Source organism: Molothrus aeneus, unplaced genomic scaffold (genome assembly GCF_037042795.1).
Source record: "Molothrus aeneus isolate 106 unplaced genomic scaffold, BPBGC_Maene_1.0 scaffold_30, whole genome shotgun sequence".
Lineage (NCBI taxonomy): Eukaryota > Metazoa > Chordata > Aves > Passeriformes > Icteridae > Molothrus > Molothrus aeneus.
The window spans coordinates 3765646-3781011 of NW_027098964.1; the positions used below are offsets into that span (position 1 = coordinate 3765646).

The following is a 15366-nucleotide window of genomic DNA, read 5'->3' on the forward strand; positions in this document are numbered from 1 at the left end:
ACCAATCAGCGCTCTCCGACTCTCAGCGTTGCTATGGCGCCGCCATGACATTTACCGAGGCGGAAGTAGCAGTGGGGGCGCGGTGACGTCACGCGCTTCCGCCGGAAGCAGGAAGTGGCGGCGCCGCCGGGATCCCAAAAATCCCCGAATTGGGCCCAAAACCGCCCGAGCTCGGCCCCGAAGCGGCCCCGAACCGCGCCCGGGCCCCCGGAGCCGCCGATGAGCGGCGGGCGCTGGCGGCGGCCCGCAGAGATGGTGCAGCCGGGGCCCGAGGCGGAGCCGGCGCTGGCGGAGGCGCTGCAGCGGCTGCGGGCGGAGAACCGCGAGCTGAGGAGTGAGAACGGGGAACTGGGGGGACTGGGAGGGACTGGGGGGGACTGGGATCAAACTGGGGGGGGACTGGGAATGAACTGGGGGGGACTGGGAGGGACTGGGAGGGACTGGGGGGGACTGGGAGGGGATTGAATCCAAACTGGGAGGGACTGGGAGGGACTGGGGGGGACTGGGAATGAACTGGGAGGGACTGGGGGGGACTGGGATCAAACTGGGAGGGACTGGGTGGGACTGAGATAAACTGGGAGGGACTGGGAATGAACTGGGAGGGACTGGGAATGAACTGGGAGGGACTGGGAGGGGATTGAAACCAAACTGGGGGGGACTGGGAGGGACTGGGAATGAACTGGGGGGGACTGGGAGCGACTGGGAGGGACTGGGATCAAACTGGGGGGGACTGGGAAGGGGACTGGGAGGGAACTGGGAATAGCCTGAAACCAGACTGGGAGTACTGGGAGGAACTGGGGGGGACTGGGACAGACGGGGGGGATACTGGGAGGGACTGGGGGGGATACTGGGAGGGACTGGGGGGGAACTGGGAGGGATTGGGAGCACTGGGAGAGGATTGGGGGTGACTGGGAGGGGATTGAAACCAAACTGGGGGGACTGGGAATGAACTGGGGGGGACTGGGAGGGACTGGGATCAAACTGGGGGGGACTGGGAACAGCCTGAAACCAAACTGGGAGCACTGGGAGGGACTGGGAGGGGACTGGGGACACTGGGAATGAACTGGGGGGAGCTGGGGGGCACTGCAGGTGTCCCCAAGGGTGTCTTCTGTCCCCATTGATGTCCCCGATGTCCCCCACGATGTCTCCAAGGTGCTCAATGTCCTCTCCTGTCCCTCATCTTCCCGACATCCTCGGGGTCCCCAATGTCACCCCAATGTCACCCCAGTGTCCCCACAGTGTCCCCACAGTGTCCCCAATGTTTTCAGTGTCACAATGGCCCCCCCAGTGTCCTGACCCCCAACGTCCCCAGTCCCTGCTGATGTCCCCAATATCTCAATGGCCCAGTGTCCCCAACCTGCCCAATGTCCCCACTGTCCCCAATGTCCCTGATGTCCTCAGTGTCCCTCCCAATGTCCCCATTGTCCCTGCTGCTGTCCCTGCTGCTGTCCACAGGAACTCTGTGTCACTGCTGTCCCCAATGTCCCCAGGTGCCATGTGTCACCACATGCAGTCACTGCTGTCCCCAATGTCCCTAATGTCCCCTCTGATGTCCCCAGTGCTGTCCCCGATGGTGTCCCCATTGTCCCCAGGTGCCCTGTGTCACTGCATGCAGTCCCCAGGGTCCCCAATGCTGTCCCCAATGTCCCCAATCGTGTCCCCAGGTGCCCTGTGTCACTGCACGCAGTCCCTGCTGATGTCCCCAATGTCCCCAATGCTGTCCCCATTGTCCCTTTGCTGTCCCCAGGTGCCCTGTGTCACTGCACGCAGTCCCTGATGCTGTCCCCAATGCTGTCCCCAATGTCCCCAGTGGTGTCCCCATTGTCCCCAGGTGCCCTGTGTCACTGCACGCAGTCCCTGCTGGTGTCCCCAATGGTGTCCCCATTGTCCCCAATGTCCCCAGGTGCCCTGTGTCACTGCACGCAGTCCCTGATGCTGTCCCCAATGCTGTCCCCAATGCTGTCCCCATTGTCCCCAATGTCCCCAGGTGCCCTGTGTCACTGCACGCAGTCCCTGATGCTGTCCCCAATGCTGTCCCCAATGGTGTCCCCATTGTCCCCAGTGTCCCCAATGGTGTCCCTTTGCTGTCCCCAGGTGCCCTGTGTCACTGCACGCAGTCCCTGATGCTGTCCCCAATGCTGTCCCCAATGGTGTCCCCATTGTCCCCAATGTCCCCAGGTGCCCTGTGTCACTGCACGCAGTCCCTGCGCCTCCGCCTGGACGAGCTGCGCCGGCTGCAGCTGCAGCGCCGGGGGGAGCGGGAGCTGCTGCGGGGCCGCTGGGGCCAGGCCCGGGAGCTGGTGCTGCACCTGCGGGGACAGCGCGGGGACAGCGCCGGGGACAGCGCCGGGGACAGCGCTGACAGCAGCAGGGACGCCCCCGAGGACGTCGGGGACACCTCCGGGGACACCAGGGACAGCCTTGGGGACATCAGGGACACCCGCGAGGACACCAAGAGCAGCCTTGGGGACACCAAGAGCAGCCCCGGGGACACCAAGGACACCCCATGGGACATCAGGGACACCGAGACCACCCCTGGGGACAGCAAGGACAGCCCTGGGGACAGCAAGGACACCCCCAGGGACAGAAAGGACAGCCCTGAGGACATCAGGGACACCCTCAGGGACACCCTCAGGGACACCCTCAGGGACACTGGGGACAGCTGCAGGAGCACCCCTGACACCAGCACCAAGGTGGGTGTGACCCCCCCTGGCTGTGTCCCCGCTCTGTGTCCCTTCTGTCCCCTCTGTCCCCCCAGTGTCCCCCTCATGTCCCCCCACCCCTGCCACTGCACCCAGTTGTCCCCAGTGTGTCCCCCAATGTCCTCCCCACTCCTCCCAGTGTCCCCTCCCTGGCCCCAGTGTCCCCCTGGAGTGTCCCCAATGTCCTCAAATGTCCCCAGTGTCCCCCAATGTCCCCCTGGGGTGTCTCCAATGTCCCCCTGATGTCCCCGATGTCCCCACAGCCCCCCCCTCAGTGTCCCCTCCCTTGGACGATGTCCCCAATGTCCCACCAATGTCCCAAATGTCCCCACAGCCCTCTCTCTCGGTGTCCCCTCCCTTGGACGATGTCCCCAATGTCCCCAATGTCCCCCCAATGTCCCCAATGTCCCCACAGCCCTCTCTCTCGGTGTCCCCTCCCTTGGACGATGTCCCCAATGTCCCCCCAATGTCCCCAATGTCCCCACAGCCCCCTCTCTCGGTGTCCCCTCCCTTGGACGATGTCCCCGCTGTCCCGGAGCCCCCCCCGGCCCCCCCCGGGGCCCCCCCGGAGCCCAGGTGAGCCCCTCCCCCGTGTCCCCCCTGTCCCCCCTGGGGACCCCCTGATGTCCCCAAGCCCTCCTGACCCCCCTCGTGTCCCCCCAGCTCCGAGGAGCAGCTGAGGCAGCGCCTGGCAGAGGCTGAGGCTGAGTGAGTTGGGGACACTTGGGGGACAGTGGGGGACACTGGGGACCGTGGGGGGACAGTGGGGACAGTGGGGACAATGGGGACAGTGGGGACATTGGGGGAACAGTGGGGACATTGGGGACAATGGGGAATTGGGGACAGTGGGGATACTGGGGACATTGGGGGGATTGGGGGATTGCAAACATTGGGGACATTGGGGGAACAGTGGGGACATTGGGGACACTGGAGGGAATGGGGACATTGGGGATGTTGGGGACATTGGGGAATTGGGGACACTTGGGGGATTGGGGACATTGGAGGGAATGGGGACAGTGGGGACAGTGGGGGGACGTTGGGGACAGTGGAGACATTGGAGGGACTGGGGACACTGGGGACACCTGGGGACTTTGGGGGGATTGGGGACACCTGGAGACATTGGGGACACTTGGGGGGACATCGGGAACACTGGGGAGACACTGGGGACATTGGGGATGTTTGGGACAATGGGTTGAGTGGGGACACTGGGGGGACTGGGGACACCTGGGGACAGTCTGGGAGCACTTGGGGACAGTGTGCGGGCATCTGGGGACACTTGGGGATGGTCTGGGGACACTGGGGGTGGCATTGGGCACCGTTTGGTCACACCAATGACCCTTGGTGACATCGGTGACACCGGTGTCACTGTCCCAGGCTGGTGGCCCTGCGGGTGGCGTTGGGCAGGGTTTGGTGGCATTGGTGACACCGGTGTCACTGTCCCAGGCTGGTGGCCCTGCGGGTGGCGTTGGGCAGGGTCTGGTGGCATTGGTGACACCGGTGTCACTGTCCCAGGCTGGTGGCCCTGCGCTCCCGCGTGGCCGTGGCCGAGCTCCAGGCTCAGGATGTTTCCCGCGCGGCCGAGCTGCAGCTGCAGGGACTGCGCCGACAGCTGGAGGTACCGGGGACACTGGGGACACTGGGGACAGCTGGGGACATGGGGACACTGGGGACACTGGGGACACTGGGGACAGCTGGAGGTACCGGGGACACTGGGGACAGCTGGGGACACATGGGGACAGCTGGGGACATGGGGACACTGGGGACAGCTGGAGGTACCGGGGACACTGGGGACAGCTGGGGACACATGGGGACAGCTGGGGACATGGGGACACTGGGGACATGGGGACACATGGGGACATGGGGACATGGGGACATGGGGACAGCTGGAGGTACTGGGGCCATGGGGACATGGGGACACCTGGGGATAGTGGACACTAGGCACACATGGGGACAGCCCTGGGGACAGCTGGGGACAGCCATGGGGACAAGCTGGAGGTAGCAGGGGACAGGGGACACGTGGGGACAGCTGGGGACACGTGGGGACACCAGGGACATCCCTGTGGACATGAGAGCACCTGGGGACAGCCCTGGGCACATGGGGACAAGTGGGGACACTGGGGACAGCTGGGGACACCCGACACACCTGGGGATAGCTGGGGACACACAGGGGTGACCCTGTCCCTGTCCCTGTTCCCAGGTGCCACAGGGGGTGACAGTGTCCCTGTCCCCATCCCTGTCCCCAGCAGGACACAGGGGTGACAGTGTCCCTGTCCCTGTCCCCGTCCCTGTCCCCAGGTGACACAGGGGGTGCCAGTGTCCCTGTCCCTGTCCCTGTCCCTGTCCCCAGGTGACACAAGGGGTGACCCTGTCCCTGTCCCCAGCAGGACACAGGGGTGACAGTGTCCCTGTCCCTGTCCCTGTCCCCAGGTGACACAAGGGGTGACCCTGTCCCTGTCCCTGTCCCTGTCCCCAGCATGACACAGGGGGTGCCAGTGTCCCTGTCCCTGTCCCCAGGTGCCACAGGGGGTGACAGTGTCCCTGTCCCTGTCCCTGTCCCTGTCCCCAGCAGGACAAGGCCCAGGTCCAGGCCCAGGTGACGTCGCTGCTGGGGGAGCTCCGGGAGAGCCAAAATCGCCTGGAGAGGAGCCGGGCAGAGAGAGAGCACCTGGAGCGCAGGTGGGGACACCTGGGGACACCTGGGGGGACATGGGGACACCTGGGGATCAGGGACACCACTGCAGAGCCGGGCAGAGAGAGAGCACCTGGGGCACAGGTGGGGACACCTGGGGGGACATGGGGGGGACACCTGGGGGGACATGGGGGGGACACCTGGGGTCATCTGAGGGGATATGGAGGGACATGGGAACACCTGGGGGGACACGGGGACACCCGGGGAGACACCTGGGGGAACACCTGGGGGGACATGGGGGAGACACCTGGGGACACCTGGGGAGACATGGGACACCTGGGGGGACAATGGAGGGACACCTGGGGACACACCTGGGGACACCTGGGGGTCAGGGACTGTCCCCGAGGGGAGGAGTCAGCACAGCAGAGCCGCGGAGCGGGAGCTCCTGGGGCACAGGTGGGGGTGACACCTGCGCAGGTGACATCGGTGACACTGGGGTGTGACAGGGCTCAGGGAACGCTGAGCAGTGCCACCAGCTCAGGGAGGTGACACTGGGTGACACAGGGTGACAATGGGTGGCACAGGGTGACAGTGGGTGACAATGGGTGACACCGGGTGTCCCTGCGGTGTCCCTGCGGTGTCCAGGGCCCGCGGTGACGCCGAGCAGTGCCAGCAGCTGGAGGAGGTGGCACTGGGTGACAATGGGTGACAGTGGGTGACAATGGGTGACACTGGGTGACACTGGGTGTCCCTGCGGTGTCCAGGGCCCGCGGTGACGCCGAGCAGTGCCAGCAGCTGGAGGAGGTGGCACTGGGTGACAATGGGTGACAGTGGGTGACAATGGGTGACACTGGGTGACACTGGGTGTCCCTGCGGTGTCCAGGGCCCGCGGTGACGCCGAGCGGTGCCAGCAGCTGGAGGAGGTGGCCCAGGGCCACCAGGTGCAGCTGGACCAGCTCCGGCTCCAGGTGACCAACCTGGAAACCGCCCTGAGGGTGGAGCGGCGCGGGGCCACCGAGGAGAAGTGAGTGACAACGGTGGGGACAATGGGGACAATGGGGACAATGGGGGGGAGTGAGTGACATTGGGGACATTGGGGACACTGGGGACACCGGGGGGAGTGAGTGACAACAGTGGGGACAATGGGGACACTGGGGACAATGGGGACAATGGGGACAATGGGGGGGGAGTGAGTGACATTGGGGACATTGGGGACACTGGGGACAAGGGGGGGAGTGAGTGACAACACTGGGGACACTGGGGGCAGTGAGTGACATTGGGGACAATGGGGACATTGGGACAATGGGGACAATGGGGACAATGGGGGGAGTGAGTGACAACACTGGGGACATGGGCGGGGGTGGCACCTGGGGACACCCATGGGTGTCCCCAGTGTCCCCTCAGTGTCCCCAGTGTCCCCGTGGGAGTTGGTGGCACTCGAGGCCACCCATCCCCATGAGGGGACACAGGGAGGCACTCGCAATGTCCCCAGTGTCCCCAAGGCAGAAGCCGCCTGTCCCCGACGATGTCCCCAATGTCCCCAGTGTCCCCAGTCAATGTCCCCAGTGTCCCCAGTCAATGTCCCCAGTGTCCCCAGTCAATGTCCCCCATTGATGTCCCCACTGTCCCAGGAGGAAGCTGGTGCAGCTGCAGGCTGCCTGTCCCCATTGTCTCTGATGTCCCCAATGTCTCCACTGTCCCCAGTCAATGTCCCCAGTGTCCCCACTGTCCCTGATGTCCCCAATCAATGTTCCCAATGTCCCTTCAATGTCCCCTCAATGTCCCCAATGTCCCCACTGTCCCTTCAGGCGGAAGCTGGTGCAGCTGCAGGCCGCCTGTCCCCACTGTCCCCACTGTCCCCAGTGTCCCCTCAGTGTCCCCACTGTCCCCACTGTCCCCAATGTCCCCAATGTCCCCCCAATGTCCCCAATGTCCCCTCAGTGTCCCCATTGTCCCCACTGTCCCCAATGTCCACTCAGTGTCCCCACTGTCCCCACTGTCCCCATTGTCCCCAATGTCCCCATTGTCCCCAATGTCCCCACTGTCCCCGATGTCCCCACTGTCCCCACTGTCCCCATTGTCCCCACTGTCCCCACTGTCCCCGATGTCCCCTCAATGTCCCCAGTGTCCCCACTGTCCCCACTGTCCCCACTGTCCCCAATGTCCCCACTGTCCCCACTGTCCCCACTGTCCCCAATGTCCCCTCAGTGTCCCCACTGTCCCCATTGTCCCCACTGTCCCCGATGTCCCCTCAGTGTCCCCACTGTCCCCACTGTCCCCATTGTCCCCAATGTCCCCAATGTCCCCACTGTTCCCACTGTCCCCTCAGTGTCCCCACTGTCCCCAATGTCCCCACTGTCCCCACTGTCCCCACTGTCCCCAATGTCCCCTCAGTGTCCCCACTGTCCCCACTGTCCCCACTGTCCCCAATGTCCCCACTGTCCCCACTGTCCCCACTGTCCCCAATGTCCCCTCAGTGTCCCCACTGTCCCCGGTGTCCCTCCAGGCGGAAGCTGGTGCAGCTGCAGGCCGCCTACCATCACCTGTTCCAGGAGTACGACGCCCACATCAAGAGCAGCCTGGAGGGGGACAAACAGAGCCAGGTGAGCACAGGGGACACCTGGGGACACCCGGGGACACCTGGAGACACCTGGGGACACCTGGGGACAGGGAGGGTCACGTCCCCTGCCTTGGGGACCTCGGGGCAGCCCCTTGTCCCCTTGTCCCCATCCCCTCCTGGGGACACCTGGAAGGTCCCTGCGGCCCCTTGGGTGGTCCAGGTGCCCTCAGGTGACAGTGCCACCACCCCGTGTCACAGGTGACCCCCAGGTGACACAGGAGCGTGCAGGTGGGGGCCGGGGGTGACACAGGTGACCCCCAGGTGTCACAGGTGACCCTCAGATGGCACAGGTGACCCCCAGGTGTCACTGTAGTGCCCCAGGTGGCACAGGAGCGTGCAGGTGGGGGTCAGGGGGTGACGCCCAGGTGAGCCCCAGGTGTCATTGTCACCTCCAGGTGACCCAGGAGCAGCTGGGGGTGCAGTGGGGGGGGGTGTCCCAGGTGTCCCAGGTGCTCTCTCAGGTGTCCCAGGTGTCCCCGGTGTCCCCGGTGTCCCAGGTGCTGTCCCAGGTGTCCCCGGTGTCCCAGGTGCTGTCCCAGGTGTCCCCGGTGTCCCTGGTGCTGTCCCAGGTATCCCCGGTGTCACAGGAGCTCTCTCAGGTGTCTCAGGTGCTGTCCCAGGTGCTGTCACAGGTGTCACAGGTGTCTCAGATGCTGTCCCAGGTGCTGTCCCAGGTGCTGTCCCAGGTGCTGTCCCCAGTGTCCTGGGTGTCACAGGTGTCCCAGGTGCTGTCCCAGGTGCTGTCCCAGGTGTCACAGGTGTCTCAGATGCTGTCCCAGGTGCTGTCCCAGGTGTCCCAGGTGCTGTCCCCGGTGCTGTCCCAGGTGCTGTCCCAGGTGTCACAGGTGTCTCAGATGCTGTCCCCGGTGCTGTCCCCGGTGCTGTCCCCGGTGTCACCGGTGTCCCCGTGCGTGCAGGTGGCGCAGGAGCAGCTCCGTGAGGCCGAGGCCGCTCTGGCTCTCAAGCAGGAGCTCATCGACCGCCTCAAGGCCGAGGCCGAGAGCCAGCGGGGGCTGCTGGAGACCATCCCGGTGCTGCAGGCCCAGGTGGGGCCCAGGTGGGGCTGGGGGGCCCTGGGGGGCTCCTGGGGGGCTCCTGGGACCCTCCTGGTGCTGCAGGCTCAGGTGGGGCTGGGGGGATCCTGGGGGGGGTCCCGAGCCCTCAGAGCCCCCCAAACCCAGGGCAGCGTCCCCAGGTGGGGCTGGGGGGGATCAGGGGGGATTTGGGGGTTCCCGGAGGGGCTTGAGGGGTCCTGGGGGAGCTCAGGGGGGTCCTGGGGAGGACCTGACCCCCCCAGAGCCCCCCTGAACCCCCCAAATCTCCCCTGACCCCCCCAGAGCCCCCCTGAACCCCCCAAACCCCCCTGAACCCCCCAAATCTCCCCTGACCCCCCCAAACCCCCCTGAACCCCCCAAATCCCCCCTGACCCCCCCTGAGCCCCCCTGAGGAGGTTTGGGGGGGGCCCTGTGGGATTTGGGGGATCCTGGGGGGGTCCTGACCCCACCCCCGAGCCCCCCTAAAATCCAGGCTGAGGTCACCGAGGCGGGGCCGGGGGGGGGGGGTTTGGGGAGATTTTGGGGTTCCCCAGTTGGGATTTGGGTGGATTTTGAGTGGATTTGGGGGTCCCTGGTGGAGTTTGAGGGGTCCCTGGTTGGATTTGGGGGGGCCCTGGTTGGGATTTGGGGTTCTCTGGTTGATTTTGGGGTTCCCTGGCTGGATTTGGTTGGATTTTGGGTGGATTTTGGGGTTTTCTGGTTGGGTTTGGGGTGGATTTGGCTGGATTTGGGGTTCCCCAGTTGGATTTTGGGTAGATTTTGGGTGGATTTTGGGGTTCTCTGATTGGATTTTGGGGTTCCCTGGTTGGGATTTGGGGTTCCCCAGTTGGGTTTGGGGTGGATTTTGGGTGGATTTGGAGGTCCCTGGTGGAGTTTGAGGGGTCCCTGGTTGGATTTGGGGTTCCCGGTTGCATTTTGGGGTTCCTGGTTGCATTTTGGGGTTCCCGGTTGGATTTTGGGGTTCCCTGGTTGCATTTTGGGGTGGATTTTGGGGTTCCCGGTTGGATTTTGGGGTTCCCGGTTGGATTTTGGGGTTCCCTGGTTGCATTTTGGGGTTCCCGGTTGGATTTTGGGGTTCCCGGTTGGATTTTGGGGTTCCCGCCCCCAGGCCGACATTTACCGGGCGGATTTCGAGGCGGAGCGCGCGGCGCGGGAGGAGCTGCACGGGCAGCGCGAGGCCCTGCAGGAGGAGCTGAACCAGCTCAGGCAGCGGCTGGGCGGGGACGGGGCCCGGTACGGCAGGGACAGCCCAAAACAGCCAAAAACAGCCAAAAACAGCCAAAACAGCCAAAAAACAGCCCCAAAAACAGCCCCAAAACCAGCCCCAAAACCAGCCAAAACCAGCCAAAAAACAGCCCAAAACAGCCAAAAACCAGCCAAAAACAGCCAAAACCAGCCCCAAAAACAGCCCAAAACCAGCCCCAAAACAGCCCCAAAACCAGCCAAAAACCACCACAAAACCAGCCAAAAACAGCCCCAAACCACCACAAAACCAGCCAAAACCAGCCCCAAACCACCACAAAACCAGCCAAAAACAGCCAAAAACCACCTGAAAAACAGCCCAAAAACAGCCAAAACCAGCCAAAAACAGCCCCAAACCAGCCCAAAACCAGCCCAAAACCAGCCAAAAAACAGCCCAAAACCAGCCAAAAACAGCCCCAAAACAGCCCCAAAACCAGCCCAAAACCAGCCCCAAAACCAGCCAAAACCAGCCAAAAAACAGCCCAAAACCAGCCAAAAAACAGCCAAGACCAGCCAAAAACAGCTCCAAAACCAGCCAAAAACAGCCCAAAACCACCCCAAAAACAGCTCCAAACCAGCCCCAAACCAGCCCAAAAACAGCCAAAAAACAGCCCCAAAACAGCCCCAAAAACAGCCCCAAAAACAGCCAAAACCACCTGAAAAACAGCCCAAAAACCAGCCCAAAACCAGCCCAAAATGCGCCAAAAACCAGCCCACAAACAGCCCCAAACCCGCCTAAAACCAGCCAAAACCAGCCAAAAACCAGCCAAAAACCAGCCCCAAAACCACCCCAAAACAGCCAAAAACACCCCAAACCAGCCAAAACCAGCCAAAAAACACCCCAAAAACAGCCCCAAACCAGCCCAAAAACAGCCAAAAAACAGCCCAAAACCACCCCAAAACCGGCACAAAAACAGCCCACAAACAGCCCAAAACCAGCCCCAAACTACCCCAAAAGAGCCCAAAATCACCGTGGCACACCCTAAAATTACACTGGAACACCCCAAAACCACCCCCAAAATACCCACAAAACACCCCAAATCCTCCTCCAGATCCCCCCCAAATTCCTCCAAAATCCCCCCAAATCGCCCCCCGACCCCCCCAAATCCTCCCAACCCACCCAATGCCCTCCACACCCCAAATCCTCCTCCAAATCCCCCCCAAACCCCCCAAATCCCCTTCAAAATTCCCCTGAAACCCCCAACCCACCCAAAACCCCCAAATCCCTCCCAGACCCCACAAACCGCCCAAATCCGCTCAAAACCTCCCAAATCCCTCCAAAATCCCTCCCAAATCCCACCAAATCCCCCCCTAATTCCCCCAAATCCCCCCGAAACCCCTCAACCCCTCACCAAAGCACCCCCAAAACCCTCCCAAATCCCTCGCAGACCCCCCCAAATCCCCCAAAATCCCCTGAAAACCCCCAACCAAACCCCCCCAAAATCCTCTCAAAACCCCCCAAACCCCCTTAAATCCCTCCCCCCAAACCCCCCCCAAAACCCTCCCAAAATCCCCTCAAAAGCCACCCAAATCCCACCAAATCTCTCCCCCAACGCCCCCAAATTCCCCTAAACTCCCCAAATCCCCCCAAATCCCCCCAAAATGCCCCAAAATGCCCCCAAAATGCCCCAAAATGCCCCCAATTCCCCTTGCAGGGCCCGTCTGGAGGAGATGCGGAACCGGCACTCGGAGCCGGCCCCGGCCCCGGGGGGGGGTGAGTACAGGGGGGGGGGCCCGGGACCCCCAAACCCCCCTGGGGGGGCGGGGCAGGGTCTGACCGCGCCCCTCCCCCATCCCCAGCAGGTTTTGGGGGGCCCCTGCCCCCCCCCGAGGAGAGGCCCACGCTGTGCTGCCCCAAGTGCCAGTACAAGGCCCCGGACCTGGACACGCTGCAGATCCACGTCATGGACTGCATCATGTGAGGGGCCAAAACTGCCCCCCTGCGCCCCAAAAACAGCCCCAAAAAGAGCCCCAAAACTGCCCCCGGAACCCCAAAACCAGCCCCAAAACAGCCCCAAACCAGCCCCATAAACAGCTCCCCTGTGCCCCAAAAACAACCCCGGAGCACCCCAAAAATAGACCCATAAACAGCCCCAAAACTGCCCCCCTGCGCCCCAAAACCAGCCCCAGAGCACCCCAAAACCAGCCCCAAAACAGCCCCAAAACAGCCCCAAAAACAGCCCCCTGGAACCCCAAAATCAACCACGGAGCACCCCCAAAATAGCCCCAAAACCAGCCCCCTGGAACCCCAAAACCAGCCCCAAAACAGCCCAAAACCAGCCCCATAAACAGCTCCCCTGTGCCCCAAAAACAACCCCGGAGCACCCCAAAAATAGACCCATAAACAGCCCACCAGAACCCCAAAAACAACCCCGGAGCACCCCAAAAATAGACCCATAAACAGCCCCAAAACTGCCCCCCTGCGCCCCAAAAACAGCCCCACAAACACCCCAAAACCAGCCCCACAGCACCCCAAAAATGGCCCCGAGGACACCCCAAAATCACCCATGGGTCATCTCAAAATCACCCCCAGGGATACCCAAAACCACCCCCAGGAGAGCCCCAAAACCAGCCCTGGGGACACCCTAAAAACAGCCCCACAGCACCCCAAAACCAGCTCCCCTGCAACCCCAAAATCATCCCCGGGGCACCCCAAAACCAGCCCTGGGGGCACCCCAAAAACATCCCTGGGGAGACCCCAAACCAGCGCCCCCAGCACCCCAAAACCACCCCAGGAGTGCCCCAAAATCATCCCCTGGGGCACCCCAGGAATAGCCCAAGGGACCCCCAAAGACACCCCCAGAGTCACCCCAAAACCAGCCCCCCCCAGCACAACAGAAACATCCCCAGAGAGACCCCAAAATAACCTCCAGGGGCACCCCAAAATCACCCCCGGGAGCACCCCAAAAACACCCCCAGGAGGCCCGAAATCATCCCTGGAGGCACCCCAAAACCAGCCCCAGGGGCACCCCAAAATCACCCCCCCGGGCACCCCAAAAACACCCTCTGGTGAACCCCAAAACTCCCCCTGGGCACCCCTAAATTACCCCCAGGACACCTCAAAAACACCCCCAGGGGGTGCCCCAAAAACCCCCCTGGAGGCACCCCCAAATCACCTCTGGTGCACCCCAAAATCACCCCCAGGGTGCCCCAAAACCCCCCGGGAGCCTCAATCCAGGGGGGACCCCAAAACCCCCCCAAAAAACCCCAAATGTTCCTCTGGGAATCCCCTCCCTGGATCCACAGCGGGGATTGGATCATTTTGGGGGGGGGAGCACCCCAAAACCCCCCATGGGACCCCAAAACCCCCCCGGGGAACCCCAAAACTCCCCTGGAGCCTCAACCCGGGGTTTTGGGCATTGGGACCCCCAAAAACCCCAAATGTTCCTCTGGGAATCCCCTCCCTGGATCCACAGAATGAACTGGATCAGGTGGGGGGGGAGCACCCCAAAATCACCCCATGGGGAACCCCAAAACCCCCCCGGGGAACCCCAAAACCTCCCTGGGGTGCCCCAAAACGCCCCTGGAGCCTCAATCCAGGGGGGACCCCAAAACCCCCCAAAACCCCCAAATGTTCCTCTGGGAATCCCCTCCGTGGATCCACAGAATGAACTGGATCAGGTGGGGGGGAGCACCCCAGAATCACCCCATGGGACCCCAAAACCCCCCCGGGGAACCCCAAACCCCCCCTGGGGAACCCCAAAATGCCCCCGGGGGTGCCCCAAAACCCCTCCAAAAAACCCCAAATGTTCCTCTGGGAATCTCCTCCCTGGATCCACAGCAGGAATTGGATCATTTTGGGGGGGAGAGCGCCCCAAAACCCCCCCATGGGACCCCAAAACCCCCCCATGGGACACCCCAAAACCCCCCCATGGGACCCCAAAACCCCCCCGGGATTTTGGGGCCGTCCCCCCTGAATAAACAGCCCCGGATTTGTCTGAAATCTCATTTTATTGCCCCATTTCTGGGGGGTTTCCCCCCAGCACCCCCAAAATCCGGAGCCCCCCAACCCCCCCCTCACTGAGGGGGGGTCTCGGCCCCTCCCCACCCCCGGGGGGGTTTTGGGGGGGGGCGTCACGCGGGGGGGATTTGGGGGGGCTCGGGGGGGGCTTCGCCCGCTGCTCATCGGGCACAGCCGGGGGGGGGGGGGGGGAACCTGGAGGGACCCCAAAAATGGGGGGGGGGGGGAATTTGGGGGTCCCTCGAGCTGGGGCAGGATGGGGGGAGCCCCCCCAGGGGGATTTGGGGTTCACCTGCAGCGCTGGGGGGGCTGGGGGGGTTTGGGGTGCCCAGACCAAAGTGGGGGGGCTTTGATGGGATTTTGGGGGGGTTGACCTGAATTTTGGGGGGACTTTAATGGGATTTTTTGGGGGGTTTGACCTGAATTTTGGGGGGACTTTAATGGGATTTTTTGGGAGGTTTGACCCAATTTTGGGGGAATTTAATGGGATTTTTGAGGGGTTTGACCTGAATTTTGGGGGGACTTTAATGGGATTTTTTGGGCGGTTTGACCCAATTTGGGGGGACTTTAATGGGATTTTTTGGGAGGTTTGACCCAATTTTGGGGGAATTTAATGGGATTTTTTGAGGGGTTTGACCCAATTTGAGGGGAATTTATTTGGTTTTTTTGGGGGAGTTTGATCCAATTTGGGGAGACTTTAATGGGATTTTTTGGGGGGTTTGACCCAATTTTGGGGAGATTTTAATGGGATTTTTTTGGGGAGTTTGACCCAAATTGGGAGAACTTTAATGGGATTTTTTGGGGAGTTTGACCCAATTTGAGGGGACTTGGTTTGGTTTTTTTGGGGGGAGTTTGACCCAAATTGGGAGAACTTTAATGGGATTTTTTGGGGGGTTTGACCCAATTTTGGTGGGACTTTAATGGGATTTTTTGGGGGGTTTGACCCAATTTTGGGGGGACTTTAATGGGATTTTTGAGGGGTTTGACCCAATTTTGGGGGGACTTTAATGGGATTTTTTGGAGGGGGTTGACCTGAATTTGGGCCAATTTGGGGGGACTTTAATTGAATTTTTTGGGGGGTTTGACCCAATTTGGGAAGACTTTAATTGGATTTTTTTGGGGGTTTGACCCAATTTTGGGGAGAACTTTAATGGGAT

The 15366-nt window shown here is 62.2% G+C and overlaps 1 protein-coding gene across 3 annotated transcripts; it reads left to right on the plus strand.

Moving 5' to 3' along the window:
• The first annotated feature begins 141 nt into the window (after positions 1-141).
• On the plus strand, positions 142-14191 carry IKBKG (inhibitor of nuclear factor kappa B kinase regulatory subunit gamma). Of its 3 annotated transcripts, none has more exons than XM_066570416.1 (12): positions 142-334; positions 2179-2693; positions 3190-3278; positions 3366-3410; positions 4215-4317; positions 5269-5378; positions 6215-6355; positions 7838-7934; positions 8869-8997; positions 10115-10239; positions 11904-11962; positions 12049-14191. In XM_066570416.1, exons 1-12 carry the CDS (start codon positions 220-222, stop codon positions 12168-12170), a joined length of 1650 nt encoding a protein of 549 aa, XP_066426513.1. In that variant the 5' UTR covers positions 142-219; the 3' UTR covers positions 12171-14191. The 3 variants fall into 3 exon arrangements, with proteins under 3 accessions (XP_066426513.1, XP_066426516.1, XP_066426515.1); XM_066570419.1 differs by having other exon boundaries at positions 12052-14191; XM_066570418.1 differs by having other exon boundaries at positions 5272-5378.
• Positions 14192-15366: the final 1175 nt, after the last annotated feature.

Bases quoted from the DNA above. Each gene is read 5' to 3' on its own strand.
- IKBKG (XM_066570416.1), top strand. From the start codon at position 220: ATGAGCGGCGGGCGCTGGCGGCGGCCCGCAGAGATGGTGCAGCCGGGG. The intron at 3,279-3,365 runs GTGAGCCCCTCC...GTGTCCCCCCAG, and splicing joins GGGGCCCCCCCGGAGCCCAG to CTCCGAGGAGCAGCTGAGGC. The intron at 10,240-11,903 runs GTACGGCAGGGA...TTCCCCTTGCAG, and splicing joins CTGGGCGGGGACGGGGCCCG to GGCCCGTCTGGAGGAGATGC.